Source organism: Ambystoma mexicanum, chromosome 12 (genome assembly GCF_040938575.1).
Source record: "Ambystoma mexicanum isolate Mex_15411 chromosome 12, UKY_AmexF1_1, whole genome shotgun sequence".
In the NCBI taxonomy this organism is placed as follows: Eukaryota; Metazoa; Chordata; class Amphibia; order Caudata; family Ambystomatidae; genus Ambystoma; species Ambystoma mexicanum.
The window spans coordinates 4,223,952-4,251,890 of record NC_090936.1 but is presented as its reverse complement, the minus strand read 5'-3'; the positions used below and the strand labels follow the sequence as shown (position 1 = coordinate 4,251,890).

Here is a 27,939-nt window from a genome sequence, read left to right as displayed (position 1 = left end):
ATATCAACATTATCAAGCAAAACGTTTTCTCTTAAACTTGGGAGTCAAAAACAGATTTTGGAAGTAAGGTATTTATTTATTTATTTGGATTTGTAGAGCGCACTACAGCCCACAGGCATCGAGGCGCTATAGCAAAACTTAAGAAGGCTTATTAAGGGTTACAGTGAAGCCCCCCAAAAGAAAGGACTTGGTACATTACAGGATAAATGGTTCTACATACATACTTACATGATTAAGAAAATGATACAGATCTGAAAAGCAGTGAGCAAGTTCAGGTACACAGAAGTCTGGTGTGATTCAAACAAAAAGTCTTGTTTTGATGGCCTTGCGAAAGGCTGAATGGGAGTCAATTAGCCTGATGTGAGGCGGGAGGGCTTTCCACAGTGTGGCGGCCATGGTTGGGAAACTTGTGCCGCCAGCACAGGCTTTGCGTGACCTGGGAACAGTTATCAAGTTGGCGTAAGGAGTTCTGGAGGGCCTGAGGGTGGTAGGTTTGGAGAACCAAGGTAGCGGGGGCTGGTCGTGTAGACATTTGTGCGTGAGGGCAAGGGTTTTGAAGATGATTCTTTCCTTAACTGGGAGCCAATGGACTTTTCTTCTGAGCTCTGAGATGTGATCTCTACGTGAGAGGCCAGTGGCGGCCCTAGGGGGTTGTTTTGAACAATTTGAAGCTTGGCTACATTTTGCCTGAAGTTCCTACGAGGAGAGCGTTGCAATAGTCCAGTCTGAAGCCAATTATAGCCCTGGCGATGGTGAGGCAGTTTTGCTGGGACAGGAATGGTCTCACTGAGTTTGAAATGATAAGCTGAGGTAGAGGCTATGGCGTTCACCTGCCACCAGGTTCCAGATATACGCCGAGGGTTTTAACTGATTGTGACACGGTAATGGGGATGGTGTCAATGGTGAAAGAGGTGTATTGAGGGTGAAGCTTGTGCAAGGTGGAGGGGGAGCCAACCAGCAGAAGCTCGGTTTTCTCACTGTTGAGACAGAGCCTGTTCTCTGCCATCCAGGACTAGATTGTTGTGTAGATGGTGTTGAGGGTGTTTTGGTCAGACAGGTAATCACCCGATAGGGGGATAAGTACCTGGGTGTCATCAGCATAGTCCGTATATGAGATACCCAGGGCGTCCAGAATTTTAAATAGAGGCCTCATGAAGCGGTTGTACAGGGTGGGGGCAATGCAGGATCCCTGAGGAACTCCACATTTGATGATGCTTGGGTTGGCGCAGGAGGAATCGGAAAAGACCTTCATTGCTCTGTCCTGCAGGATGGAAGTTATCCATTTACATGCACTGGGGGAGAATTTGGCAGTTGAATTAAGGTGATGGCAGAGTGTCTTATAGTGTACCAGATCAAAGGCAGGTGGGAGGTCCAAGAGCAGGAGCGCATGGTTGCCTGAGTCGCTGAGATCATCAATCTGTTTTTTTAGGTCAAGGATGGCAGTTTCAGTCCCATGACGTGGCCTGAACCCAGACTGCCATAGTCCTAAAAGGTGGTTGTCTTCTAGGAATTTCTGTACTTGCAGGTAGGCTGCTTTGTCCAGAATTTTTAACAGGAAGGGGACGGTAGTGATAGGCCTGTAGTTACCTGGGATAGATGGATCGAGGGAAGGCTTTTTAAGGAGCAGACAAACCCACGCTTCCTTTAGACCAATAGGGACATAGCCAGAATGAAAGGAGGCGTTAATAAATGCAGTGATGATGGGTGCTAAGGAATGGGCACAATCCTGGATGACTTGTGCTGGGCAAGCATCACCTTTGCAATTCGAGGGTTTAATGGAGTGGAGGAGTGCAAGGATTTCCGACTCACTCATGTCATTAAAGTCGAACAGTGGGGATTGACTGGAGCTGGTTGCTAGTGTTGGGCAGCCCTGATTGTCAGCAATCAGTATGGTCAGGGCCCGTTGGTGGGCAAGGATTTTGGCCTGCAGAGTCTCTAGTTTATTCAGCATGGCAGACTGAATAGTGTTACACCATGCTTCGTCCTTCACAAGGGGTGAACGAGGGGCGACAGGGGTCTCCAATTCTCTGAATTTGGCAAAAATCTCTCTAGTTCCAGATTTAACATTAGCTTTCCTTGTGTTAAAGGAGGAGGCTTTAGCATTCGTGATGGTGGTTTTGTACTGTTTAGAGAGTGCTTTAAATGCAGCCTTGGTAGTTTCTGTGGTGTTGATATGCCAGGTGGTGAGTGCGGCCCTTTTTTTGGCGCGTAACTGTAGGAGTTCCTGGGTGAACCAGGCAACAGAATGCTTGATCTTTTGGGCTTTTTTCAAGGTGAGTGGTGCTCCAGAATCGATTACCCTTCCTATATCGATCCCTTTAATTTCCATGTTGGACGTGGGTTTTTCAATGTCGCCATCATCATCATCCCCAATCATGACAGCTTCGTCAATCGCGCCAGCTACCAAGCATGTGCATTCATCCATATCCTCGCACAATCCTCTACATAGTCAAACCTTTCAAGCTCTGTCTTGCAACAGGATGTGAAATGTCCTCTCCTCTTGCATCTTTTACATAAGGCCTTAATAGCTGGGCATTTATCACTACTTGCAAAGTGAAACAAACTGCCACAGCGGAAGCATCTCTTTGCTGCTGCTTTTTGCACCGTCCCTTTTGACACTTTGTTTCTTCCTGTCGGTCCTCCTTGGTTGTACTGCTGAGATTGCCAAAATATCCTTGGTTCTCTTCACCTCAATTCAGTTATTATCTCCGGTTCCTTCACACATGTGTGGGTGTGTGCCACTTCTTTTGTCACCCTAATTACTTCATCAATGGGGGGGGGATTACTTTTGGACAATAAAGCTTCCGTCACCTTCTCATTGCTACATTCCAGCATGCCCTGGTCCCGTAGCCTTTCATTTAGGGTGTTGCCAAATTCTCATGAGGCTGCCAAGCCCCTGAGAGCCGTAATAGATTGTTCTACTGACTCCATTTTGCGGTTTTCTTTTGCAGAAGTGTTACCTTCCCAAAATAATGCTACCGACTTTTCATAATGTTTGTCAAGCATTCTTATGCACTTCTCATATTCTGCGAGACCCATATACTCATCCTCTGACAATGGTGGCAATTATTCGAATTGTTCTTGGCCATAGTTCCCTAAACAGTGGATTAAAAGGCATTGGTTTCTTTCAGAAGAAAACTGCAATCCATTTGCTGCTATTACATAGTGATCAAAACGTTTCTTCCATCTTTTCCACGGGATGATGGGCTCTCGTTGCACAACCACAAAATAATTAGGGGGAGGCACACCTTGTATAGCCATGCTGAACAGACCGATATATTCAATAACTGCCTCTTATCACACTTTTGAACCTTTTTTATTTTCTGTTTTCACTTTACTGTTGCTGGTACAATAATGTATTGCTCGAACTGCCCATCTTTCTTTGTTCGCACCTTTATTTTGAAGTGCTTTTCTTAACAAAATGTCCTCCGTATTTCTCCTTATATAGGACGAAGTCTGCGTCCGGCGCAGAATCGTGGCAAGGTAGGTAGCGACTGTTGCAACAGCTGTAATGCTATATGCTCTTTGCCGTACCGAAGCCTTGTTTATAATGGGTACCGCTGTAACCAAGACTGCAGTGTTTGCGCCTGCGGTGTTTGTGCCTGGTGGAGTTTGTGCCTGGTGGAGTATGTGCCTGGCGGTGTTTGTGCCTGGTGGTGTTTGTGCCAGCGGTGCTCGCGATGCGGTGTTTGTGCCTGCAGTGTTTGTGCCTGCGGTGCTCGCGCCTGCGGTGTTTGTGCCTGCAGTGTTTGTGCCTGCAGTGTTTGTGCCTGCAGTGTTTGCGCCTGCAGTGTTTGCGCCTGCAGTGTTTGTGCCTGCAGTGTTTGTGCCTGCGGTGTTTGTGCCTGGCAGTGCTCGCGCCTGCAGTGTTTGTGCCTGCCGGTGTTTGTGTCTGCAGTGTTTGTGTCTGCGGAGCTCGCGCCTGCGGTGTTTGTGCCTGCGGTGCTCGCGCCTGCGGTGTTTGTGCCTGGCGGTATTTGTGCCTGGCGGTGTTTGTGACTGTGGTGCTCGCACCTGCGGTGTTTGTGCCTGGCGGTGTTTGTGCCTGGCGGTGTTTGTGCCTGCGGTGCTCGCGCCTGCAGTGTTTGTGCCTGGCGATGTTTGTGCCTGGCGGTGCTCGCACCTGCAGTGTTTGTGCCTGGCGGTGTTTGTGCCTGGCGGTGTTTGTGCCTGCGGTGCTCGCGCCTGCAGTGTTTGTGCCTGGCGGTATTTGTTCCTGGCGGTGTTTGTGCCTGTGGTGCTCGCGCCTGCAGTGTTTGTGCCTGGCGGTATTTGTTCCTGGCGGTGTTTGTGCCTGCAGTGCTCGCGCCTGCGGTGTTTGTGCCTGGGGGTGTTTGTGCCTGGCGGTATTTGTTCCTGGCGGTGTTTGTGCCTGTGGTGCTCGCGCCTGCAGTGTTTGTGCCTGGCGGTATTTGTTCCTGGCGGTGTTTGTGCCTGCAGTGCTCGCGCCTGCGGTGTTTGTGCCTGGGGGTGTTTGTGCCTGGCGGTATTTGTGCCTGGCGGTGTTTGTGCCTGTGGTGCTCGCGCCTGCGGTGTTTGTGCCTGGGGGTGTTTGTGCCTGGGGCACAATTTGTCTCTTTTCGGGAAGTGACCAACTTGGAATCGGGATCCGGTTCTGATGGTGAAGAGCGGAAGGGCAGTGCTGCTCACCTGGTACAGTCAGTGTTCACGTTCTCCTTTGTTTCTCGGGGCAGATACTCGTCCAAGCAGCAGCCGAAACTTGGATCCGCATCACAGTGCGGGTGCTCGGTGGGGGGCCAGTGAAAGGATCTGTGGACACTTGTGAGTGAGACTTACACTGTTATAACGAGCCTTGTATACACCCCACTGGGTACATCGATCGCTCTCTCACGACTGAATAAGAACCTGCATCTCTGTCTTTATGTTCCATGTCCTGCCTTCTATTAGACACTCCACGTATGGTACAACGGTACAACTCTACATTCTGCCACATTACACAAATAAATAAATAAATAACACTTACAAAATGTATGCGATGACACCGATGGACCAGCAATCCACCGCTTTGCTGTAAGGCTTCTGGGCCAGCACTTCTGGAGCTGTGAAAAGGACAGAGACATGCAGTGACTAGCACATATCAGAAAAGTGCATGGATCAAAGCCCCTAGCCCTTCCTGGAATCCATCCACGCAGAGTGCAAAGGGGAAGCTGTGAGAAACGGTGGAGGGGCCTCTGTAGCCAGACTGGCTGACATCTGGGGGACAGTGGATCCAAGGTTTCAAGCGCAATGTGTGTGGTGTGGCCTGGAAGGCCACTAGGAGAAGCTCTATCAAGGTGTATGCAGGGCTTTGGGGGAGCCTGCAAACATCCAGATGGACACCCCTGGGGTACCCCAGCTACTGGCTTGCAGGATCTCCCTTCCTTGCAAAGCAGCGCCTTCTATACTAGATCATATGAAGCCCAGTAACAGAGCATAACATGTTAACATTAACCTTTGGAGTGCATTCCCCCACATCCTTGGTTTTACCAGAGGTGCAAGAACTTGGGGTGCAGAGGGGGGGGGCACAACACCTATTGTGACATCCCACAGTGGGGTTAAGCAGATCCTTCCGGTAAAATGAGACCACTGCTTGGGGGCACGAAAGGACATGGAAACCTTCATGGATAGCAAAGCATGAAGTCAGAAGACAGGTCCCTGGTGTCATGCCATGCGCACGCGCAGGCTGTGGTTTTACTGGCTACATGCGTATGATATGATGTGATATGGTAGGTTATTCATAATGCGCTTAATACCCAGAGGTTTCTAAGCGCGGACCCGGGGATCGAACCTGTGTTGCTCCGTGTGGTCTTGCTTCCAAGGTGAGCGCATTGCCCCTGAGCTATCCTCCCGAGACATAGCAAGCACATGCATTGGGCCGTTCTGAAGGCCCACAGCAAGCAAACAGTCCCTTTCAAGGGGCTGCTAAAGGAGCTACCAACCCTCAGGCATTTGCTTTCAAATCATCCAAAATGTGAATTTAACCGGAGATGCTGCAATATATACCGGCAAAACAAACACGCATTGCCAATGCCAAGAGTTTGGACGTTTACTGAGGTTATTTGCATTTATAGGCACCAGGGTGCTAGGAGGAGGGTGCAGAGTGTTTAAGGGGGGTGCGATTAGGGGAGCGGGTGTGCAAGAGGGTGAGAAGGAAGGAGAATATGATCCCAGAAGCCAGCGCTTCATTTAATATTCGCTTCATACATGCGCACAACCAATCCACTGCTGCAGGCTCGGGCTGGTCAATAATGACAACAGTACTTACATGACTGCTCGGAGCCATCAGGCAGACACAGAGAAAGACAGACAGAGAGAGAGAGAGAGAGAGAGAGGCATAGAGAAAGACAGACAGAGTAGAGAGAGAGAGAGAGACAGGCATAGAGAAAGACAGACAGACAGAGAGAGCGAGAGAAAGATAGAGAGAGAGAGAGAGAGAGAGAGAGAGAGAAAGAAAGAGAGAGAGAGAGAGAGAGAGAGAGCGAGAGAGAGAGATAGAGGGAGAGAGAGAGAGAGAGAGAGAAAGATAGATAGAGAGAGAGCGAGAGAGAGAGACAGGCAGGCAGAGAGAGAGAGAGAGAGAGAGAGAGAAAGATAGAGAGAAAGATAGAGAGAGAGAGAGAGAGACAGACAGAGAGGTAGAGAGAGAGAGAGAGAGACAGACAAGCATAGAGACAGACAGACAGAGAGAGAGAGAGAGAGAGACAGACCGGCACAGAGAGAGAAAGAGAGAGAGAGAGAGAGAGAGAGGCAGACATAGAGAGAGAAACAGACAGACACAGAGAGAGAGAGACAGACAAGCACAGAAAGAGAGAGAGAGAGAGACAGACAGACAAACAAGCACAGGGAGAGACGGGGAGATAGAGAGGCAGACAGACACAGAGAGAGACAGCCAAGCACAGAGACAGGCAGATAGAGAGAGAGACAGACAGACCAGCAGAGAGAGAGAGAGAGAGAGACATGCACAGGGAGAGACAGGAAGACACAGAGACAGACAGAGAGAGAGACAGACAGACAGACAAGCACATGGAGATAGAGAGGCAGACAGAGAGAGAGAGAGACAGACAAACAGGCACAGAGAGAGACAGACAGAGAGATAGAGGCAGACAGGCACAGAAACAAACAGGCACAGAGAGAGACAGAGAGAAACGCATACAGGCACAGAGAGAGAGACAGACAGGTAGGCACGGGGAGAGACAGACACAAAGAGAGACAAACCTAGAGAGAGACAGACAGACACAGAGAGAGACACACAGAGACAAGAAGAAGTAGTATTGCGGAGAAGGAAAGATAGAAAAAGCAAAATGGAGAAAGGCAAAAGAAAGACAGAAGGAGAGTTGAAGGAATAGACAAAGGTAAAAAGAGTGTGTAAGGGAGAGAGAAAGGTAAACACAATTGTGTGAGGGGGAAAGAGAAAGATAGAAAGAAAGGAGGAGAAGGTGACAGGCCTGATGGGGAGAGGAGAGAGAATGGGATGCGAAAGGCACAGGGCGAGCGTGGGTAATCGGAAGAGAAATTGTGAGAGGTAGAGGGAGCAGGTGGAGGTAATGAAGGAGGGGGAACCAGGGAACAAGAGATGGTGAGAAGAGAGACATAACGAGCGAAGGACATGGCGCGGGTGAGACTAGAGAGTGATGTGGAGGGAAGTGGGCGCTCAGTGTCTGCTTGTCAAACTCACGCCCTTTCTGCAGCAGCGGTAGCTCCCGAGGGGGGAGGGTGGGCTGCAGGTATTGCCTAGAATTTAACCCACACAGGGGGTGGGCTCTGCCATTCAGTGGTTGCAAATACAAAAGGGAGAGGTCATATGGCACCAAGTTGTGATGTAGTAACTTGTTATAACAGCGCACAGAAACAGGGGCTCCTATGCAGCGCTATACAAAGCAAGCCACTAGGATTCAGTGACATGAGGGCAGAGGCAAACACATGGAAACACTATATATCCTATCACCAGAGTCAGGCAGCGCTATCACCAGAGTCAGGCGGCAGTGTTACACCGTCCGCTGGTCGCTCCTCGCGGACAAACACCTGTGCACCTACTGTTCCTTCCCTCTCTGGTCCTGATCTGCTTTTCCCTTCTACCCCCACCTCCTCGCACCCTCAAGCAGCATGGCAGCGGCGGCAGGTCGTAATGTACAGAAAGAAGACACGAGGGCACCCAACGGGCTATGGACATGCTCACCCGTTCCTTTCATCTCATCAGTGGAGACGGCGGCTTCGCCCATTGCATCGTCACGCCTCCAGGAAGACCCGGCAGTGTAATGGTAACTTGGGTCACGTGACAAGGAAATGTGCAGCATCACCGGTCACGTGATGAGGTCACGTGATACTCCTCGGCCCCTTCAAAACCGGAGAGGGAACGCTCATTCAGTGCATCACAGCTGATGCATTCAGGCACTGTTTCTGCGTCTTCCTGTCTCAACGTCTTGGTATTGGACTACGGACTGCTTCTCTTGGATTTCCCTCGTCAAGCCCTCGGATATTGTTTTGCTCCGCTGTTTCAGAATTGTTTGGACAGTGTTTGGATTCCTTCGGATTACCCCTGGCTTCTATGCAACCGGCTCGTTTTTTGACCTCGGAACTCTTAAACGGACTGCTTTCGGATCTCCACCTCTGATACCTTTCAACGTGCCATCCGCATCCATACAGGGTTTGCAGTGCTAATCCATCACAACAACCTTCCTGCGCTACACCTTGCCCACTGCTGCTTGTTGCTCGCTGCAGCCACATGGAGCACCCCCATTCCACCTGTGCTAGTGAAGCGCCCAGACCCCTTTACCTTGGTAAGCCCCTTGATATTCCTTTACGTTTTGCATTTAGTGAATTGCTTGCCATTGTACTTACCCATTGCTTGCTTTAGAGCGGTCGGGGGGGTCTCTGGTGTTCCTGAGTCCTGGCGTTTCCGGCACTCAAATACCTTTGGCCTAAAGGATCGCTCAGGAAGTTATTTTATCTTTCTGAGTGGAACTTGTGGACAGAGGCCCCATAATCTTCACGACCATCAAGTCATAACAGACTGTGAAGCCCACAGGTCGTCCAGATTATGGAGGCGTCAGCTGGGCACCCCGTGGCCGCTCTGCTGCAAGCCGTCACCACCTTGAGGGCCGATTTGGCTGCAGCCACCACGGCGATACACCACCGTCTTGACTCCCTCCAGAGTACTCGCCATCCCTTACCCTCTGACCCTGAATTCGGGGATACCACACCTCCTACCCCCGGTCCTTCTGCCGCCCCCTGCATCATCACACCAGTGATAGCACCCACTCCTTTCCCATTAGCACCCCCTGAGAGGTTCCAAGGAGACCCACGAAAGTTTCGCACATTTTTGAACCAATGCAAACTTCACTTTCTTTGTAGACCTTCAGCATTTCCTGATGCACCCGCTAAGGCCGCATTTTTGCTTTCCTATTTGTCTGGCATCGCCGCTACATGGGCCAACCCATTACTTGAAAACGACTAGCCAGCCCTTTATGACTTTGACCTTCTAGTAAACGAAATGTCCAAGGTATTCGACACCAGACACAAAGCCCAATCCAGGGATTTAGAGTTACTTGATCCCTCTCAGGGAAGAAGCACCCCTATAGAATACATAACACGATTCAACCAGTTGGTGGCAGAAACATCCTGGCCCGAAAACAAGAAGGCTGTGGTATTCTACAGGGGTTTAAGCAGCTCCATGAAGGACGCCTTGACAGTGGTGCCGTCACTTCCGACTATGTACCCCGATCTGGTTGACCTCACACTCCAGGTAGACGCTCAACGCACTGAGCGTAAGGCAGAAGCCGGATTCCCTGGTACACAAGTGTCGGTACCTTCTGATGTGTCCAGCGAACCCATGCAAGTGGGCGGGATATGCAGCCCTTTAACTATGATGGAACGGGAAAGGCAGAGAACAGAAAACGCCTGCTTTTATTGTGGTCTCATTGGACACTATGTCAAGAATTGTCCACGGCGTCCAAAACAAAAGAGTCAGGGTTTTCCGACAGCTCATCCCTGAATATTTGGGCCAGGACGAGCTCTCCCCAGCCCCCCTCTTGTTCTCCTCCAGCATTTGGGCCCATTAGACCAGTCATAGTCCACGCCTGTTAAAGCCTACTCCTGGCACTATGCACCCGTTCAGATTGTCATTGATTCCGGGGCCACTGGCTGTTTCATCGACATACAAATGGCCTATGCATTGAACCTTCCATTGGTCACCAAGGAATGTCCTAAGCCCGTACATGCTGTCGACGGTACCTCCCTTGCTTCTGTCCTATTCGGCAGCAGACTTCCCCCCTGGAAGTGGTCATCTAGGAAATACATAGGGAAACACTTGCATTTGACCTCATAACCACTCCTCAGTTTGGTATTATTCTTGGTATCCCTTGGCTGAAAAAACATAAACCGCTAATCAATTGGGGTACCGGCCATGTCTACTTTGAGTCAGAAGTATGCCAACATTTTTGTCTTACCGAGAGAGAGGATGTGATCGTTACACCCGCTAGGCCGTTAGGTGCAGTAGCACGTCTAGCCCTAACTGCAAGTGATGAAAACCAACCATCCACCTCACACATGGTCGGTGCTGTTCTCGCCAACATACTCCCTGTGTATCATGAGTATCAGATGGTCTTTGACAAGGGCATTGCAGAGGGATTACCTCCACACAGGCCATACAACTGCCCCATAGATCTGGTCCCTAACACTCAGATCCCCAAGGGCCGAATCTACTCCCTATCACCATCAGAGGACCAAGCCTTAAAAGATTACTTGCAGGAGGCATTACGTCTGGGCCACATCCGTCCTTCCTCCTCGCCTGCTGCATGTCCTATTTTCTTCATTCCAAAGAAAGAGGGGGATCTTCGCCCCTGCGTAGACTACAGGTGTTTGAAAGCCATCACTATCAAGGACAGATACCCCATACCGCTCATCTCTCCACTTCTGGACAGACTAACACATGCCTACATCTACATCAAGTTAGGTCTCCGGGGGGCATATAATCTAATACGTATCCGTGAGGGTGATGAGTGGAAGACAGCGTTTTGCACCCGACAGGGTTTATTTGAATACATGGTGATGCCCTTCGGGTTGTGCAATGCCCCTGCTACTTTCCAGCGTTTTATGAACAATATTTTTGGGGACATACTGGACACTTATGCGGTGGTTTACTTGGATGACATTCTGATCTTTTCCTCCTCTTTAGACGAACACATCCTTCTTGTCCAGGAAGTCCTATCCCGTATGCGCAAGAACACATTATTTGCCAAGCCTGATAAATGTCAATTCCACACGAAAGAGGTCGATTTTCTGGGTTTCCACATCTCACCGGGTGGGTTAACTATGAATCAGTCCAAGGTACGTGCTGTTCTAGAATGGCCTGTCCCGACAAGCCTGAAGTCCTTATAGTCTTTCCTGGGGTTTGCCAATTTTTATCGGCGCTTTATCCCAGGCTTTTCTACTATAGTGGCCCCACTAACAACGTTCACCAGTCCACGTGCTCTGTTTATCTGGACCCCAGAACATCAGGCTGCTTTCGAAACCCTGAAGTCAGCGTTTACATCGGCTCCGGTCCTACAACACCCGGACCCGGAGTTGCCGTTCATTGTCGAAGCAGACGCATCATCATTTGCCTTAGGAGCAGTGCTTTCGTAACCTTGCCCGACCACTGGTCATCTGCACGCTGTGGCATATCATTCACGCAAGTTTACCTCTACTGAGTCCCATTATAGAGAAAAGGAGCTCATGGCGATCAAAGATGCATTTCAGGTATGGAGGCACCATTTGCTCGGGGCCAAACATCAGGTCTACACTGATCACAGGAATTTGCAAGACCTTGCATCCCTCAAATACGTCAACAGTCGGCAGGTGCGCTGGCACTTCTTCTTTGCAGCCTATGACTTCTTGGTGAAACATCGCCCTGGTCTATCTCATGGCAAAGCAGATGCTCTATCCCGTTCTCCTGGAGGGGTGTCGCTTCCGGTCTTTCCAGAAACAGTTCTTGACCACGGGCATGTTATATGCATGTGTACACCTTCACCTCCCCTGTTATCAGCCATACGTCTCTGGGTTTCCCAACACCCACAACAGTTAGCGGGCTGGGATCCTGTTTACCATGACGGTCTGCCTTTTATTAACAACAAATTGTTCTTACCCACAAGTGACACCCGAAACCTAGCTATGGAATGGTCTCATGATGCTGCCATCCATGGTCACCCTGGGCAACAGCGTACTCTGGATTTACTTAGACGCTGGTGCTGGTGGCCTTCGATGCGGCATGACGTAGAGAACTACGTCAACACATGCTCGGTATGTGCCCAGTGTAAGTCCCATAGGGGTCGCCCCTTGGGTCTACTTCAGCCCTTGCTGATTCCTCCGAGACCCTGGCATACCCTTACAATGGATCTTGTGACTGACCTTCCTCGATCTCAAGGTTTTGATACAGTGTGGGTTGTGGTGGACGCTTACTCGAAGATGGCCTGCTTTATACCTTGCTCCGGGATACCCTCTGCACCCACGTTAGCAAATCTGTTTTTAGGTCCATTTTCTGTTTGTTTGGGCTCCCTACGGTTCTGGTTTCTGACAGGGGTTTGCAATTTACGTCCTGTTTTTGGCGCGCTCTCACTATGCTGCTGGGTATTGATGCACGGTTCTCCTCTGCTTACCATCCGGAAACCGATGGCCAGACAGAGAGGGTGAATCAAGCCATGGAGCAGTATTTACGCTGCCTGTCGCTGCAATACCAGAAGTCTTGGGTGAACCTGCTACACCTCGCTGAATTTGCCCATAACAATACCCTGCATTCATCCACTGGCTTCTCCCCGTTCTACTCCCTCTACGGCCAGCATCCCCGTACACTGCCCATCCTCAATTACACATCCTCCTGTACCCCTGCTGCCTCGTCCTGTGTTCGCGACTTAGCCACAGTCCATGCCCAGACTCTTGCCCATTTACAGGAGGCCCAGTCGTCCATGAAGGCTTTGGCCGATAGGAAACGGGTTGCTGCTCCTGTTTACCCTTTGGGGGATTGTGTGTGGCTGTCCTCTCACCATCTGCTCTTACCTGGTTGTTGCAAGCTCCTTCCCAGATTCGTTGGTCCGTTCCGGGTGTCTGGTGTCCTGAGTCCGGTCACCTACCGCCTTTCTCTTCCCTCGGCCTGGTGTGTCCACCCTGTGTTTCATACCTCGCTCCTTAAGCCGTGCCCTGGTCCCACTCGCCTGGTCTCTCCCTGTGCCCCTGTGTCCTTGGCCGACACTGATGTTTATGAGGTTGGGGGCATATTGGGCTCTCGTTTCTTCAGGGGTCAGCTCCAGTACCTCGTGGATTGGTTGGGTTACGGTCCTGAGGATTGCTCTTGGGTTCCTGCCCGGGATGTCCATGCCCCTCGTTTCGTGGCCCAGTTTCATCGGGATTTTCCTGCTTGCCCACGGGGTCGTGGGCCTTTGGGTGGGGCTCTGTTACACCGTCCGCTGGTTGCCCCTTGCGGACAAACACCTGTGCACCTGCCGTTCCTCCCTCTCTGGTCCTGATCTGCTTTTCCTTTCTACCCCCACCTCCTCGCCCCCTCAAGCAGCATGGCAGCGGCGGCAGGTCGTAATGTACAGAAAGAACACACGAGAGCACCCAATGGGCTATGGGCATGCTCACCCATTCCTTTCATCTCATCGTGGCAGCTGCCCTGGCGTCTTGCAGCCGGCCGGCGGAGACGCCGGCTTCACCCGTTGCATTGTCACGCCTCCAGGAAGACCCGGCAGTGTAATGGTAACTTGGGTCACGTGACAAGGAAATGTGCAGCATCACCGGTCACGTGATGAGGTCACGTGATACTCCTCGGCCCCTTCAAAACCGGAGAGGGAACGCTCATTCAGTGCATCACAGCTGATGCATTCAGGCACTGTTAGGCGTCTTCCTGTCTCAACTTCTTGGTATTGGACTACGGACTGCTTCTCTTGGATTTCCCTCGTCAAGCTCTCGGATATTGTTTTGCTCCGCTGTTTCAGGACTGTTTGGACCGTGTTTGGATTCCTTCAGATTAACCCTGGCTTCTACACAACCGGCTGTTTTTTTTTACCTCGGAACTCTTAAACGGACTGCTTTCGGATCTCCACCTCTGCTACCTTTCAACGTGCCATCTGCATCCATACAGAGTTTGCAGTGCTAATCCATCAAAACAACCTTCCTGCGCTACGCCTTGCCCCCTGCTGCTTGTTGCTCGCTGCAGCCACACGGAACACCCCCATTCCACCTGTGCTAGTGAAGCGCCCAGACCCCTTTATCTTGGTAAGCCCCTTGATATTCCTTTACGTTTTGCATTTAGTGAATTGCTTGCCATTGTACTTACCCATTGCTTGCTTTACAGCGTTCGGGGGGTCTACAGTGTTCCTGATTCCTGGCGTTTCTGGCACTCAAATACCTCTGGCCTCAAGGATTGCTCAGGAAGTTATTGTATCTTTCTGGGTGGAACTTGTGGACAGAGGCCCCATAATCTTCACGTCCATCAAGTCATAACAGGCAGCGCTATCACCAGAGTAAGGCAGCGCCAGCACCAGAGTAAGTCAGCACTACATACAAACCTTTCGTTTGAGATCGGAGCAAAGAGACAAATAAACATGCGCTGGGGTGCGAAGATACAGAGAAGAAACAAGAGTGTGTCATCACAGCACAGCAATGCCAAGGAACAAAACATTGTGACTGCAGAATAATACAATGATTTACTAAAACACAAAACTCTGACACCAGACAACCCGTCCAGAAACCCACTTTGGCACTGCAACAGAAGAGAATCGCCCCCATTGTGTTACCAGAAAGAAATATCCAACACCCCAGCACAGGGAACAGAAAAAAAGAAAACATCTTGTTGTCGGGGAAGGAATATATACAGAAACGACTGTGTAATGTTGGATCGAAAAAAAAAAACAGAGTTCAAGCTGTTATCACGACACAAGGCAACAGCACAAGCACACACCCCACTGATGGCAAAGTAAATAGTAGAGAGCACTGTCCCTGCGAAACACGGAAAATAATACTGTCAGACTATAGACACAGATCCCCCAGCAGTCACATTCCCTGCTATTGCCCCAACTAAGAAAACCAGATCCTCGCACAAATCTGCAGACAGCAGGGATGGCAAGAGGAAAGGGACAGACAGGTGACGTTCGATGTCAGCTTCGTCCTTATTTGTGCATCAGGGTTCGACTATGCGCAATCCAGACAGCCTTGATAGTGCAGTTGTGCACTTTGTTCAAAAGTTGAAATAGGACCCACTCTTATTGTCATTAAAATAAGAGCTTTAACATGTATATAAATGGAAAATATGAATGGAAAAATACTGTAATCCATTAAAATGCATCATTTTATTTGGAAGATGCACAGTATATTTACCATTCAAAAATGGCTTTGGAGACAGTCAGCCAAGATGGCCGCCACCATGGAAGAGCTCAGAGCTCAAAGAGTTCTGTGTGGAGCCAGTGTGGAGGTGGGGAAAGACAGGCTGGGGTGGCATTAGCCAAAGGGATTAGCATGGCCAGGGGCAGAGAATGGGAGGGATCCATCACCAAACAACACCAAATGGACTGTGTATCCCTCCTCAAATGTCATCTCCATTGAAAAGCATTACAGGCCCTATTTCAAAGCCCATATTTGAAGCTCTTATGTTGAAGCTCTTATTTCAATGACAATAGTTTTGGCTTAAAGGTAGCATTTTCAGTGCCACTAATAGCCAAAACTTAAACCGTTTTAGAGGCACTTTTGAAAGGAATTATGTTAAATAATAAAAGAAGTCAGTGTCTGCCTCTCTGCGCAGAAGTCTCATTCATCAACAGCAGCAATACACTGCCATACTTATCACAATAGTGTGTACCAGAAAAGCACTGGATACACAACACAGGGCTGTTTGGGTAACTGGGGAAAAGTGCCTATCTAACTTTTAAAGTGCTGTGCAACGAAATGCTGTGCCAGGAGATTTAGGGAAGGACTGTACATTATACAGTAGATATTCCTCCACAAGTCACATGCAATGGAATCAAATATTATCAGAATTGATGCAACCACATACCAGAGTGTTCACATCTAAAGTGGGGGTGTGCTTCACAATAGAAATATATACACCCCGATAAGATAGCTCAGCGGGTTGAGCACACACTGCTGCAGTCTGTGTGAGATCTGCACATCGCAACTTCAAATCCCAGCAAGGCCAACTCAGACTTTCATCCTTCCATGGGCGATAAATGAGTACCAACTTTGTTGAGTGATATTTGTAGGGAAATGTTCTAAGTAAAGCACTTCAGCAAAAGCAAAATCTCATTAACAGATCTTTATTATCACACCCAGACACAGGCCCTATATTGTAGCCACAGGTCTTTTGTTTGAAGCCCTGTGTAGAAGCTAGGGGATCGAACCAAAAGGCTAGCTAGCCCTGAGTCCAGACAGTCCTGACAGTAGCGTAGCCCCACATATTTTCCAGACCTAGCAACACCCCTGCTAGTGCGCTATGTGATGATTCACTAGATGTCATCACACTTCTCCGGGGGGGAGACCTTTACAATGAGGCTGCGGGGCTGAGGCTGCTACCCAATATTACCCCTATGGGTGGCTACTTGCACCAGGACCTAAGGGAGAGGAACTCCCCTCCTGGGGATAAGGATGACCACCTGGGTAAAAGTCGGCACAACACCCCAAACCTCACCCTCTCAAGCCCGTTACCACATGCCCACCAACCCCCCTTGATAGCACTTCTATTTGTTATTGTAACATTATACCAGTTACTTCTACTGAGACGAAGAAGATTGCTGTCATGTGCGCGAGCGCATGGAGGATGTGGCAGCGGTTTCGATGGAGCGGCCATTAGAGTTCCAGCACACTTCCTTACTCTTGCACGGGTGACGGTCTAGTCTTTTTTACGTTCTCTATGTTGCGGCGTCCGGATAGCCAGGAAGTATTTACTTCCGGTCTTTCCCAGCTATCGGTGCTTTGCAACGTCTAAGCTACCGCTTTCGCTTACCTTGTTGCCTCAACGCTGTTTATTCACTTCCTTCGGTTGTGTTCCTTCTCTCTCTCTCGTGTGCTCCTTCTCTCCGCCATTTCGGCGCCTTTGACCATTCTCATCACGGGGTTTTCGTACTTTCCCTGTGGCGTCCAACGGTTTACTGCTGCTCTCAGCAGTTTCCCCCAGGCGTCCAGTTTCCTCTTACCTCTTCTCTTTTAAACTTTCTGTCTGGTTTCTCTGCTTACCTGTACCTGGATCCTTCGCTGGGTTTCTACATCATCCCGGACTCCACCGACGCATCCACCAGCAAGTCTGCATCCTTCACTGGGGTTTCTAGCGCCTCCGAGTATTTTGTCAAGGGCTACATCGCAACCCGGAGTCCACAGACACCTCCACTAGCAAGTCTTCATCTGCGCAGAGTTTTTTTTACGCCAGTGGCTTTTTCCCCTGTTTGCCTGTCTTCGATGATGGGGCCGCAGTGGCCACAGCATACAGGGGGCCGCTGTGGCTTCACGCCGAGGAAGGATCACAGCACCTACCTCTTATCAATACTGGCAGATCACAAGATACGCCACGGCTTCCAGTTCCACAGATGAGGAGTCAGAGGAGGGAAGTGGGTCGGATGATCAGACTCATATTGTGACAATTGCTAACAATACAGATAGAATGACTAACTCCAGTACTGGCACAAAAAAGATCACCCAAAGCATGTAGATTGCCACCAAGGCCAGTACTGAGACGAGGTGGCCACCAGGAGCCATGAAGAATGGCACAGAGAAGATACAGGAATGGTATAGACTTCCGTGGTTGAGTCATCCTGAGAAATACATAAAAACTGATAAAGGACTTTGAGTAAGAGAGCCACAGACCAGCATGAATGACAGTCCAGCCCGGGAAGTTCAAAGGAGATGCAGAGGATGCAGTGGAAAAGCCGAGAGCAGTGTGCACCCACAGGCAATATGCCGACGACAGGAGTCCTTTGCCCGGTGTTGAGGAGCCGGTCAAGGACATGACTGGAGACTGGAAGTTGGTGGCACGACCTCTGGGAGGTAGATGGAGCGGTCCAGTAACAGCACTTACACAGTTGGTGAGGAGACCAGGAAGAAAGTATGCATAGCGAAAACAGCAGAAGCCAGAGACGCTAGCACAGCCTGGCAAGAAGATGCAAGGACCCAGGAAAAAACGGCCTAGAGTTCCCGGGGCACCAAAAGTAACTGGCATGTCACAGGGACCAGTAGGAGCTTGGAGGTGCGGGAGACAGATAAACTTCATGGGGATAAGGATAAGAAGCATCTTCCTTGTGGCAGTACATGCGAAAAGAGTCAACCAAGTGGGCCTAGTGAGAAGGGAAGAATTTATTATACAAGTTATCTTCCTTGTGGCAGTACTTGGCAGGAGAGTGAAACAAGTGGGCCTGACAAGGAAGAGGAGCGAACAGGGTCTGGGACCCAAATAAATACATGGTGAATATTGGAGAGAGAAATCCTCCAAACAGTGGAAATTAAAAGACCACTGACTGGCTAAGCAGAGCATGGACTGTTGTGAAATTTACCTAAGAAGACAGGGGAAGGGAGCCATTCCCTCGACCTCAATTGGAACTCTGTTGAAACTAACATTCAGGGGAAGGGATTCAGTCCCCCTGGACCCAGCCTGAACATTACCAGAGAAGCCAGGGGAAGGGGGTAATCTCTCCTTGTCACAGGTTTCCCCCTTTCTCACCTGTGTTTGATGCTTGCTGGATTTCTTGGTAGGAGTCTTCTTGCGTACGGTTCGGGTTTTGTACAACCCAGTACGCGCGTCTTCGGGTTCCAGCGTTCATTCAGCGTTCTTCGTCCAGGGCCGATAGGAAACTCCAGGAAGTCCAGGAACGAAGGAGGAGTACTCGGAGGCGATTACACGGATTCCGGGATACAGGATAAGGAGGAAGGGAAGATAGGAGGAGAAAGCGAGGGTCAGGGAACCAGGAAGCAACAGAGTTCAGCGAAGGCGAACTACGAAGCACACGTCTAGCCACAGCAATCCGTTGCGTTGAGATGCGCGGGGCCGCGAGGGCGTGGCCTCTTTATAGAACGTGCTACATCTGATGTAAAAGCTGGTAGACTGTGTTCTGTGTTTAAAGGCCGTGTTGGAAGTACAGCAGAGTGTAAGCCCCGATGTGTCAGGGACCAGGAAGTCCAAAAGGGGCGCGTCCGACGGTTCATGACCGCATGCCTCCTCCGAAAACCTGTCCCACCAGGTTTGCCCGGGTGAATGAGATGGTACCTTCTGAGTAATCTGGGGGTGTTTAGGTTCGAGACTGGTTCCCAAGTGCGTTCACTGGGAGCGTATCCTTTCCATTCAACCAGGTACTGAAGCTGACCACGTTTGTATCTGGAGTCACATATTCTGGAAACTTCATATTCCAGTTGGTCATTGACAAGTACAGGATTGGGCCGGAGGGAGGACTGGATGTATGGTTTCATTAGAGATGTATGAAAAACGGGGTGAATTTTCTTCCAGGAGTCTGGTAATTTGAGTCGGTAGGCCACTGGGTTAATGATTTCTTTTATGGAAAAGGGCCCATAGTACCGGGGAGCCAGTTTATTTGGTCGTAGATGTCGTAGATGTCGTAGATGTCGGGGCAGTAGTTTCGAGGACAGCCAGACCTTATCTCCTACTGCGTAGGAGGGACCTGGTCTTCTTTTGGAATCCGCATAATGCTTGGCATGAGTTCGGGCCCTTTCTAAGTGCTCTTTGGCTTCCTTCTGTACATTGATGAGAGATTTGATCCAGGAATCAACTGTAGGAACAGGTGTAGGATGTGGGAGGACGGAAGGTAGCACGGCTGCAAAAAAAAGGGCTGGTCTTGACAGCCGAGTGATCCAAACTGTTGTAGGCGAATTCCGCCACAGGTATTAGAAGTGACCAATGGTCCTGGACCTTGGTAGTGAAGCAACGAAGATATTGTTCCAGGGTTTGATTCACACGTTCAGTAGCCCCATTAGTCTGTGGATGATACCCTGAAGAGAGGGCACGTTGGATTCCCAGTATCCGGCAAAGGTGTTTCCAAAATTGAGAGATGTATTGAGGCCCTCTGTCTGATATGATCTTGGAAGGGAGTCCATAAAGTTGGAATATGTGTTGCAGGAAGATTCCAGCAAGTTCTGAGGAAGATGGTAGTTTATATAATGGTGTAAAATGAGCCATATGAGTGATTAAATCTATGGTAACGATGATAGTCGTGTACCCCCTGGAAGGTGGTAATTCCACAATGAAGTCTGTGGCAATAATCTCCCAGGGCCTTGTTGGTAGTGTGGGCTGAAGTAGGAGACCCGCCGGTCTTTTGTTATCCTATTTGTTTTGGCTGCAGACTGCACAAGCTTGGATGTACAACCGTACGTCAGTCTTCATTCTCGGCCACCAAAATTGTCTTTGTATTAGACGGAGGGTGTTTGTGATGCCACGATGTCCGGAGTGAAGGGTATCGTGGCAGAGGGTTATTATCCTTTGCTGTAGTTTCTGTGTGGGGATGACTAGACTCTTGTCCTTGAAGAGATATCCGTCCTTTGTTCTCAGATTCCATCGATTCTTTCCTCAATATTCCTTCCATAGCTCAGAGGACTGGGTTTGTATCCGAACATCGTCCAGGAGGCTGATTGCTTGAGCTACAAATATCGTATGGGGAAACATCTTAGGGAATGACCGGTCTTCAAGCGTTTCTTAGTCGGGACATCGGGATAAGGCGTCAGCAGTTATATTATGTGTTCCAGGGACATGATGGATCTGGAACTGGTACTGGGCAAAGAAGAAGGCCCAACTGGCTTGACGGCTATTTCAACATTCCAGAGCCTGTAACACTTGAAGATTCCGATGGTCCGTGCAGACCTGGACAGGATGTTTTGCTCCTAGAAGTAGATGACGCCACTCTGTGAAGGCTTGACGGATGGCTAACAGTTCCTTTTCCGAAACAGAATAATGGGTTTCACTGGGAGTCAGTGTCCGTGAAAGATACGCAATGGGATGTTCCAGGCTGAAATCGAACTCCTGTTTTAGAACTGCTGCAATGGCATAGTTAGAGGCGTCTATTTCCACTAGGAAAGGTCGATTGATGTCAGGTTGAGCCAGGATGGGTGCTTGTGTAAACTCTGTCTTCAACCGTTGGAATGCCTCCTCTTGGGCTGTTGTCCAAAGAAAGGGAGTATCTTTTTTCAACAAGGCAATGATCGGTTGCACTATCTCGGAAAAGGAAGGTATGAATTTCCGGTAAAAGTTAGCAAGCCCCAGGAAGGCTTGGATTTGTTTCACGGTAGTCGGAACAGGCCAGGATATTATGGCTTTTACCTTGGAGTGATCCACTCCAATACCTTCTGGGCTAAGGACAAATCCTAGATAGTGAACAGTCGAGACATGGTAAAGACACTTCTCGGGTTTAGCCAGGAGCTTGTGTTCACCTAGCCGTTGTAACACTGCCTTAACATGCTCCTCATGCTTAAGATGGTCCTTAGAGAATATTAAGATATCGTCAAGACACACTATGATGAAGAGGAACAACATATCTGACAACACCCGATCCATGAAGCGTTGGAAGACCACTGGGGCATTTGCAAGTCCGAAGGGCATGACCAAGTACTCAAAGTGACCAAAGGGTGTTCTAAAGGCTGTCTTCCATTCGTCTCCATCTCTAATACGGATCAGATGGTAGGCACCTCTGAGATCCAATTTAGTGAAGATTACGGCTCCTCTTACTGCTTCCAGGATGTGTGAGATCAAGGGAAATGGATAGCGATCTTTCAGGGTGCACTGATTTAAGCCACAATAATCAAGATAAGGTCTGAGCTCATTGGTATCCTTTTTTGGAACAAAAAACAGTGAGGCTCCGGCTGGAGATTTGGATGGTCGTATGGTGCCATTTTCAAGGTTAGTATCTAAGTATTCACGTAGGGCCCTTTTCTCAGGTTCGGATAAGATGAACATCCTTCCAAAGGGAATCACAGCTGAAGATTCAGTATCAATAGCACAGTTTTGGGTTTATGAGGAGGTAGAGTTCGAACTATGGCAGAAGAGAACACATTGGCATATTCCTGATAGACTTTAGGAACCTGGATGATATTTGAGACTGTGAGCGGGCCTTGATGGTCTGCTGAGGTTCCTTCCGAAGGTGTCAGGGTGGAATCCAGGAGTAAGCAATGAGACATGCAATGTTCGGAACCCAGGAACAAGGAACCTGCTGCCCAATTGATGTATGGGTTGTGTTTTTGTAGCCAGGGCATACCCAAAACCATTGGGTAATGGGCGGACTTTATGATGTCAAACTTTATCTTCTCTCGATGGTGGTTTATTGCAAGCTCAATTTCCTTGGTTTGTAGGGTTATGGGTCCTGAAGAAAGGGGTCTTCCATCGATTGCTTCTACTGGTTGCATGATATCCCGGGTTTCATATGGAATGTGGTGTTTAAAGACCCAGTCTTGATCTATGAATATCCCCATGGCTCCACAATCCATCAATGCCAAAATGGGGTAGGTTTCCTTCTTGGATGGTGATAGAAAGGCCTGTAATATTACCAGATTGTTTTGTCCAGGAGAGTTCAAGGATGGAATAGATGTGGAGCAAACATCTCTCTCCCGAAACTGTGCTCCATCTAGGATCGGGAGCTAGCGTTTCCCGAACGCCGTGGAGGGGCTAAGGGACACTATCTCACTAAATGTTTGTCCGAGGCACAATACATACATAAGCCTGTATGGATCCTTCGCATTCTTTCTTGGGGAGATATGGGTCCACGAAAAGCCCCTAGTTGCATGGGTTCAGGTTTGTTACTAGGGGCAGGAATAGAATCAGGCTTCAAGGAGGGCTCTACAGGGATTTTCTGGATGGGCATCTTGGTCTTCCTTTTCTCTGCCTTCCTTTCCTGAATGCGGAAGTCGATCTGCAGAGCGAGATCCATAAGGGCTTGGAATGAACTTGGTGGAGCCACTCTAGCTAGTTCATCCTTGATGTCTTCATTTAGCCCTCTTCGAAAAAGAGTGAAGCAGGCTTCTGAGGACCAGTCTGCTTCTTTAGCCAATTGTTTAAAGCGAGTTACATACGTAAGCATGTCCTGAGAGCCTTGTTGGAAATTGAGGAAACGTTCCTGAGCACTATAGACCTGTTCTGGGCAGTCAAACATGGTCTTAAGAGCCTGAATGAATCCGTCATAGTCATCCAGGAGGGCATCTCCGGCATTAACTAAAGGTGTGGCCCAGGTTAATGCATTCCCGGAGAGGTGCGAAATAATAAAACCCACCTTAGCCCTGGAAGTAGAGAAATAATAGGGCTTGAGAGTAAAGTGGACTAAACAGGAGTCAAGGAATCCACGAAGGTCTTTTGCAGACCCATCGTATTTGTCAACAATGCCGGCCAATAGTACGCTTTCTTTCGTAGCGGAGTCACGAGACAAGACTAATTGTTTTAATGCGGCATTCTCTGCCTTTAGATTTTGTACTTCGGTCGTTAGTTCTTGCATGCCGCGCATAAGATCTTGAACGGCCGCCTCCATGTCCGTGTTGACTTCAGTTAGGTGGCGTCTCAATCTGTCACAGGTTTCCCCCTTTCTCACCTGTGTTTGATGCTTGCTGGATTTCTTGGAAGGAGTCTTCTTGCGTACGGTTCGGGTTTTGTACAACCCCGTACGCGCTTCTTCGGGTTCCAGCATTCGTTCAGCGTTCTTCATCCAGGGCCAATAGGAAACTCCAGGAAGTCCAGGAACGAAGGAGGAGTACTCTGAGGCAAGTACACGGATTCCGGGATACAGGATAAGGAGGAAGGGAAGATAGGAGGAGAAGGCGAGGGTCCGGGAACCAGGAAGCAACAGAGTTCAGCGAAGGCGAACTACAGAGCACACGTCTAGCCACAGCAATCAGTAGCGTTGAGACGCGCAGGGCCGTGCGGGTGTGGCCTCTTTATAGAACGTTCTACGTCTGACGTAAAAGCTGGTAGACAGCGTTCTGTGTTTAAAGGCCATGTGTCATGGGATGCATTGGATACTGGCGTCTGTGGCCCCGGTTGAGTCTCCACCGTACTTCCTGATTCCCACGATGCATTCATCTACATGCACGCAGCGGTCTAGTTCTTTTTCACACGATGCACGTAGAACTATTTAGGCACACCCCTTGTTGACATCTGCGCGTTGCAACCTTTCGGTCAGCTGTGTTTTGCTTTCGCTGCCTTTGTTGCGCTACGCAGTGTTATTTCCCGGACTCTTCCGGCCTCTTTTCTTACCTTAATATTTCACTTTCTCTCTTCCTCTGCTCTCCCTGTTATTGTGCTGCCTTCCCGTGCGCAGTTTCACGCACAGGTCTACGGTACCCTGTGGCGCCTCCGCCTCTCTCTCTTTCCCGGTTTTCTTTTCTCTCCTCCTCAGTGCTTCCGTCTATCGTTTTTGGTTCTTCCAGCGGAAGTGCCTTCAGCGCTCTGCTCCACTATCCCTGGCGGTACCGGTTGGGATCTGGCCATTCGAGGTCCCATTGCTGGATGTTTCTTACTCTGCCGTTTGTATCGAGTACCTTCAAACAGTTCTGCTGTACACCGCTTCAGAGTTTTTTTTTTCCACATTTGACTTTTCCCCGTATTGGTCGCTTCCGGGAAGGGGGCCCCAGGGAAGTGCTCCCAAGAAGCCTTCACTGTGGCTTCCTCCCGTATGATACCCACGCTACCCAACAATAAAGAAAAGGACTACAGAACCCACAGATCTTTGAGCCCAGTGGAGGAGGACACGGATTACTCAGGTGAGGAGGTGGAGGAGGGAAACAGGGACACTCAACTGCAACAGGAGAAGGAAGTTGACAGTTTGCAGTGCCACCCACCTACGATGGCCACTCCAGAGCAAGTACAAGAGTTGGTTGCCGCAGTACAAAGCCTCTCATTAGAGATGCAAAACATGAAGGCGGAGAATAATCTACTAAAGCAGATGGTAGTGGCACGAGAACCCCAGTCCACTGACTTGCCACTGATGGCTTTATCCTCGGGCAAATATGATGGTTCTCCAAAGAAACTAAAAGAATTTCTTGATGCATGCAGGGTTTATTTTGCTTTTAGAACCCGCACTTATGCTTCAGATCATGCTAAGACAGGATTCCTGATATCCAACATGACAGGCAATGCCCTTGCTTGGGCCACACCGCTAGTTACTGGTGGTGACCCAGTACTGCAGGATTTCAGGGCATTTTTGGAACTGTTAAAGTGTACTTTTGAGAGCCCAGAACTCTCGTTGGCAGCCGGGGAGGAATTGTTAGACGCACGCCAAGGTCAGGCGGATGTAAGGTCTTACATTTCATAGTTTAAAAGACTGGCTATGGAAACTGCTTGGTCTGACCAATCCCAATATATTCTCTTCCGCTGTGGCCTTAAGGAAGAACTGAAAGATGAGCTGGCACATTTTCCACGTCCTGCCACGCTACCTGAACTGATGACTGCTGCTCTACAAATGGAAGCCAGAATGCAAGAAAGGCGAAATGAGAGACGGAAGTTACGATCTTCATACACCGGACCTCCCTCTCCTCTCCCACCTGCCACCAAACGCACGGACGAACCCATGCAGATAGGTTCAACCCGAAGATCACTAACTCCTGAAGAACGAAAAAGAAGGAGAGAACAAGGTGTATGCGCCTATTGTGGTTCCGACAGACACACAGTAAGAAATTGCACCGAATTACCTACTAGACCAGCAGAAAACGAAAACCCTCGACCCTAGAAGGGACGGGCAATCGAGGGCCATCTTGTAGTCCCTATGTGTCCATGGCGATTGACTCATCCAACGCACCCGAAGACTCTCGTCTAATGGTGTTGACCGTGAAGGTTATGATTAATGATTCTCCAGTAGAGACCTTAGCATTACTGGATTGTGGTGCCGCTGGTAATTTTGTAGACACCTTATGGGTGGACAAGATTAGAGCCAAACGCATCGATCGCAGTCATGGACAAAATGTAGAAGGGGTGGATGGCAGGCCTTTGAGCTCAGGGCCCATTCTCCAGACCACAGAGCCCCTATCCCTCAGCATTTATGAGCACTCAGAGGTTATTACCTTTGACATAATCAGAGCAGCACACTTCCCTCTCATTCTAGGGATCACATGGCTGCGTGAACACAACCCGAGCATAAATTGGAAGACTAACTCCTTGAAATTCGATTCAATCCATTGTCATACAGAATGCTTTCACAAGACACAGGGCCTCATTACCACCCTGGCGGTAAGTAACGTACATTACCGCCATGGCGTAATTAACGTTTCCGTGCTGAATCGAAGCCGTAAAATGTGGCACATTACGACCCATCGGGCACGAGCATTGCGCCATGGCGGTAATGTAAACAGCGCCATGGCGTAAATGCCCCCAAAACGGCACCTACCGGCATCGCATGCCGCATAAGGTGCGCTACCGCCATCCCGGCCACCGATCTTAGCACTGACCGTAATTAGCGGTCACCGTAATTAGCGGTGACCGACCGGTAAGCGGAACCGGAAGTAGCGTCATTGAGGCGGAACGGGAAAGAGCACGGCGGCCATCTTTAAAAACACAATCCATTGCAATCCTCCACTACCACTGCACATCTGACCCCGAGACATTGCAGAAAGCTACAGCCACATCCACGCATCCCCACAATGCCAAAAGTTGTCAAGAAAGCCTGCGATCGGCAGCGGCAGGACCGCTTCAGTAGGGAGGAACTAACAATGTTGGCTGAAACGCTACAGGAAAAGGCAGACATCGTCTTCTCTGCAGAAATGACAAGACCAGCCATAGCCCGCAAAAAGGCGACATGGGAACTCGTAGCACAACGGGTCAGCGATGTAGGAACCACCGCACGCACCTCAAAACAGTGCCGCAAAAGGTGGGATGACCTCCGGCTCCGAGTAAGGAGCATACTGTCGGCCAACCGCAACATGGCCATGGCAACTGGCGGAGGAGCAGACTCCCCAATTAAGATGCAGCCATGGGAGGAGATATGTGCCTCGACGATCGGCATGGAGAGCATCGAGGGGGTCGGTGGAATGGAGAGAGGAGCCCCGACATCAGGAGACACAGGTAGGTGCCTCTAATTTAGCCATGCGAAACCCCCTGAATTCCACTTACATGTGTATCACAATGTTGCCCTATAGGGTTAACGCAACACATCAGCAGAAGACCTACACCCTGCACACATGCAGCATGCACACTCCACAGCAGGCACCCACATTCCTGCATGTTCAACCCACCCAAAAGGGACACAACCTGTATGTCACAGCCTACAAAGTGCACCATCTATCCATCAAATTCATGGCAGTCATCACAATGCCTGCTCAATGTCCGCTGACCCATCAATAACACTTTCCCTCCTCTGCTCCACCACAGGCTCCCAATCGGACACCGGCAGGGACGAGAGTGGCACCACACCTGCCAAGAAGGCCAGGCCAGAGGCAAGAGCCCACCAACCCTCCACCTCTGCTGGACCCAAAGACCAACCACAGCAGCCAAAATTGCCTGTCGCAAAACAGCCCAGGGCAGCAATGATCCCCGAGGCAAGCAGCATGGCACCACCCACAGGAGACACACAACAACTGCTGCCCACTGAGGGGAATGTGTCTGCGGGGAGTAGTACAATTGGGGAGACTGCTGCCATTGCAGCCTGCTCTGACAGCGATGTGGGGAATGAGAGGATGACACAGAAGGTCCCCCCACTGCCCACCTTCATTCCCCCCACCTGTCCCCAAGTAGCCCGCACGGAGATGCCACACAGGGGCTATCCCCTGAAGAGTCATGGCCAGCCACTCCCAGCCCAGTGGGAGGAGGGGAGGAGGGGAGTAGCCCAATTACCCCGGCAATTGCAACATCAAATGCCCCAGATTTCCAACAGTCGCTGGACCAAATAATTACGAGGCAACAACAACTGTCCTCACTACTCACGCAGCATGTGGCTGATTGTGGAGGTGCCAGTGCACACATGGAAAGATGTGCTGAGACTGTCAAGGCAGCCATCCAATCCGCAAGCAAAGACATATGTG

At 49.8% G+C, this 27,939-nt stretch overlaps 1 protein-coding gene across 1 annotated transcript in view; it reads right to left on the bottom strand.

The window, feature by feature from the left end:
* CAMK1D (calcium/calmodulin dependent protein kinase ID) overlaps positions 1-27,939 on the bottom strand; it is a 1,232,225-nt gene that overhangs the window by 201,851 nt on the left and 1,002,435 nt on the right. The window contains exon 6 of the mRNA XM_069627792.1: positions 4,985-5,060. Within this exon, the coding sequence (XP_069483893.1) occupies positions 4,985-5,060 (76 nt within the window). The remainder of the gene's footprint in view (positions 1-4,984; positions 5,061-27,939) is intronic.